Genomic DNA, 3,598 nt, shown 5'->3' on the forward strand with positions numbered 1-3,598 from the left:
ACACAGCAGAGTCAGTCACTGCAGCAGAGGAGATGTTCATGCTGATTTGTTTTTGGTCCACTTTAGTCGTCAGTCCAGGCATTGGATTTTTCACTACTGTTCCTGAAGCAGAGTCAGAGATGAGGAACTCTGGTGGTTTTCCTGGATATTGTCGATACCAGAAGAAATAATCATTACTAGCTGCCTTTGTGGAGTAGTTGTAGGACAGAGTAACAGTGCTGCCTTCTGAACTGAACTCTTCAGTCTTGACTGGAGTCAGTTTTTCACAGCTGACTCCTAAAGAAACAGAGAACTCTGTTATAATATGATGTAAATGTTTCAATACATAATTTACATTCATTTTGCTGCATGATCTCACATACCTGTTAGAGTAGAGACAAACAGTAGAGACAGCACATAATAGTCCAATGACAACATGTTGAATAAAGGTAATGTTGATGGTTTGTGTATTGAACTGTGCTGAATATGGAAGTTCCTCTCTCTTCTATAGTTCAGTAACAGCTCAGCTCCTCCCTGAATCTCTCCGTCTCCTCTTAGATCTGTATTTTCTCTTCTCTCTGTGACACTTCCTCCTGGTGAACAGACTGGAGCAGATATTTGTACCAGATTTAGAAAAAGGTTCTCTCTGATGATTTAAAGGATAGATCACTTTTTCAGGATCATCAAACAAAAGAATGAGCAAATGCTATCTTTTGAGACAACATTATTTCATCAATGTACAATATACATCAATTGATGATGAGAGGAAAAGTCATCACACAATATTACACTCAGAGTATGAGCAGTTTGATCAAGAGACAGTTCAGAAAGATTAGATTTTACCTGGTTTACTGAATTGTAGGGGCGAGTACAAGGATCTTAGTTCTAGACTCATTCCGACATTATATTTAGAGAAACAAAGAACGAGTATTTCAAGAACCAATATTAGCCTCTCTTTATTTTTGCCACATTAAGGCTATAATCAGTAAATTGTCACAAAAATCAAGTGTAATATAAAATAAAACATTCCTCTTTATTATAAGGGTTGATCACCATGAACAATTACAAACCAAAACGAATTAAATCAATAACGGAAAAAAATACAAAAGAAATTTTGAACATAACTAAATATTTAACAGATAGTTGTTATGGAAGCAGCAACAATATTAAAAGATGGTATGTCTGGAATGCAAACATTAACAATTCTTCTGAAGGAAAATCAGCATGTGGTGTTCTCTGGAAGGACGCATGATCTGTCTGGGCTGATTGTATCTCCAGCGGTGGAGAAAACCCTCTCACTGGGGGTAGAGGAGGCCTGTACACACAGGTATGAGAGGGCCGGGTCTGACAGCAAAGGATACATGTCTCTCCTATTCCACCAGCAGAGAGCAGGTTCTGTAATCCCTTCAGATTGTAATGCTTCATCATATTGGTGGTGCTTCCTCTCTTGCATGAAATATTTTTCCTGCAGAAGTTGCATTTTGCTGTGTTCTTGTCTTTCTTGTTGAAGCTAAGTCAAACTTTTCAGCGGTTGCTGTACTCAGCCATAGTCCAAGATGCAAACAACAGATGAACTCCACATGCTTTGTTGATATAGCGTACTGTGAACCAAATGACAATAAGTCTGCCTAACAGGTCCTGGCAGATAAGGAAAACTTTTACAGACTATAAAATGCTCACTCCAGTCCATCGCAGGGCAAACACACAGAGACAACCATTCACACCTATGGTCAATTTGGAGTCAATCAGCCTATTCCCCATTTGCATGTCTTTGGAGTGTGGGAGGAAGCCGGAGTACCCGTAGAGAACCCACACAAGCACGGGGAGAACATGCAAACTCCACACAGAAAGACCCCGCGTCCGAGCCGGGACTCGAACCCGAAACCTTCTTGCTGTGAGGCGACAGCGCTAACCTCTGCACCACCGTGCTGCCTCCAGGCAATTAATTGAAAACAACAATTTAACTGAAATAGGCTGTTCATCAGCTGATCAAAAGTTTAAGACCATAGCTCAAAAAAACCCGAAAACCCCCTAAAACAGAAATTAAAGTGTCAAAAACGGACTCAGGGACTTCCGGTAATGGCGGCAGAGTGATCACACGCCTGGCGTTTGCTCCCTGACCATTTATAACTTTAACATATCTACACTCAGACTTTTTGACTTATTTTCATGTCAGCGTAATACTTCCAAAACTGAAATGAGTAAATCCCACGGGACCCGCCAGGGAAAAGGTCAGCCTCAGTTGACTCAACACTTCAGCCCGCACGATAAAGACGCTAGCAAGGCAGACGCTAGCAAGGCGGGCGCTAGCAAGGCGGGCGCTAGCAATGTAGCAACAGGTGGAGCTCAACCGCTAACTCTGGACATGCTCATCGGTGAACTCGAGAAACTGCGCAAAGATGTAACAGGTGAACTCACCACCTCCCTGAATACTGCCATGGCTCCTATCCAAGCTTCTCTGCAAAAGATCGCTGATACTGTAGCCTCGCACACAGCTACCATCTCCGCAATGGAAACAGCCCTCTCTTCCCACTCAGATGACCTGTCGACTCTGCAGCACGAAGTGGCCACATTGAAGTCCAAGGTGGAGACCACCACCCAGATGAATGAAAAGCTGCAGCTGGCTGTTGAGGACCTGGTTTCACGATCCAAACGGCAGAATCTCCGTGTGATTGGTATCCCCGAGGGAGCGGAGGGGACTGATACCCGTCTCTTTATGACTACGCTGTTTAAGGACGTGATCGGAGACACTCCACCAGATACGAGCTTTGAACTGGACCGAGCTCACCGCAGCCTGGGGCCGAAACCGGCGCAGGGCTCCCGGCCCATTCTTGTGCGCTTTCACAGATACATCCAGAAAGAGCGAGTGCTGCTATGGGCGAAGAAAACACGGGGCATCTCATACCAGGGTTATCCCATAAGGTTCTTTGAGGACTTCAGCGCTTCCCTCGCCAAGAAACGGGCATCATTCAACAAAGTGAAGTCTCTCCTCTACAAGGATGGGATACGCTTCGGGCTGATCTACCCGGCGCGCTTGCGGGTCACTATTGACGGACAGTCTCGCATGTTTGACTCCGCGGATGAAGCGGAGCGGTTCTACCGTGATCTCAGCAGTAAGTGAAGACATGACGTCCCTTTACACATCTCCTTTAACTTTTCTCTATGAAAACTGGACTGTAGATATTAAAGGCGTACGGGAGGAGCTGGAAGACTTTGCCCCGAGCTGAGATTATTTACAAATTCACAACTAAGCTCCTAATATGTAAGATCCAGTTATGTTCATTACAGACTCGTTTGTGCTGTTGTTAAACATTTGTTAAAATATTTCTTATATAGAGCACAGTTGTGTTTTGTTAAGTATTGAAAAACTGGAACACTGAGGTTGTTACGCTGTCAAATGGTAAATGTCAGAGGTGTACACATTTCCACAATTGAAAAGGAAGCAAACTCCTATCAATCAGTCGGTTGTGTAAAGTAGTAGTTCCTGCATGCTCATCTGTGTTAAAGATGAGGTTAGGACAAGTATGTAAGTATGTTTTAAACCTGAGGGTGTCACTGAGGACATCTTCTGTTGTTGTGTTTGGGATTTTCTCTTTTTTTCTTTTTATCTTTGATAGAG

General features: G+C 43.5%; 1 protein-coding gene across 1 annotated transcript; it reads left to right on the top strand.

Moving 5' to 3' along the window:
* The first annotated feature begins 2,176 nt into the window (after positions 1 to 2,176).
* Positions 2,177 to 3,100, top strand: l1td1 (LINE1 type transposase domain containing 1). Its single transcript, XM_022769745.1, has one exon. The coding sequence runs from the start codon at positions 2,177 to 2,179 to the stop codon at positions 3,098 to 3,100; it is 924 nt and encodes a 307-aa protein (XP_022625466.1).
* Positions 3,101 to 3,598: the final 498 nt, after the last annotated feature.

Source organism: Seriola dumerili, unplaced genomic scaffold (assembly GCF_002260705.1).
Source record: "Seriola dumerili isolate Sdu_G_001 unplaced genomic scaffold, Sdu_1.0 BDQW01004875.1, whole genome shotgun sequence".
Classification (NCBI taxonomy): domain Eukaryota; kingdom Metazoa; phylum Chordata; class Actinopteri; order Carangiformes; family Carangidae; genus Seriola; species Seriola dumerili.

Excerpts from the sequence above, each read along its gene's own strand:
- l1td1 (XM_022769745.1), top strand. The coding sequence starts at position 2,177 with ATGAGTAAATCCCACGGGACCCGCCAGGGAAAAGGTCAGCCTCAGTTG.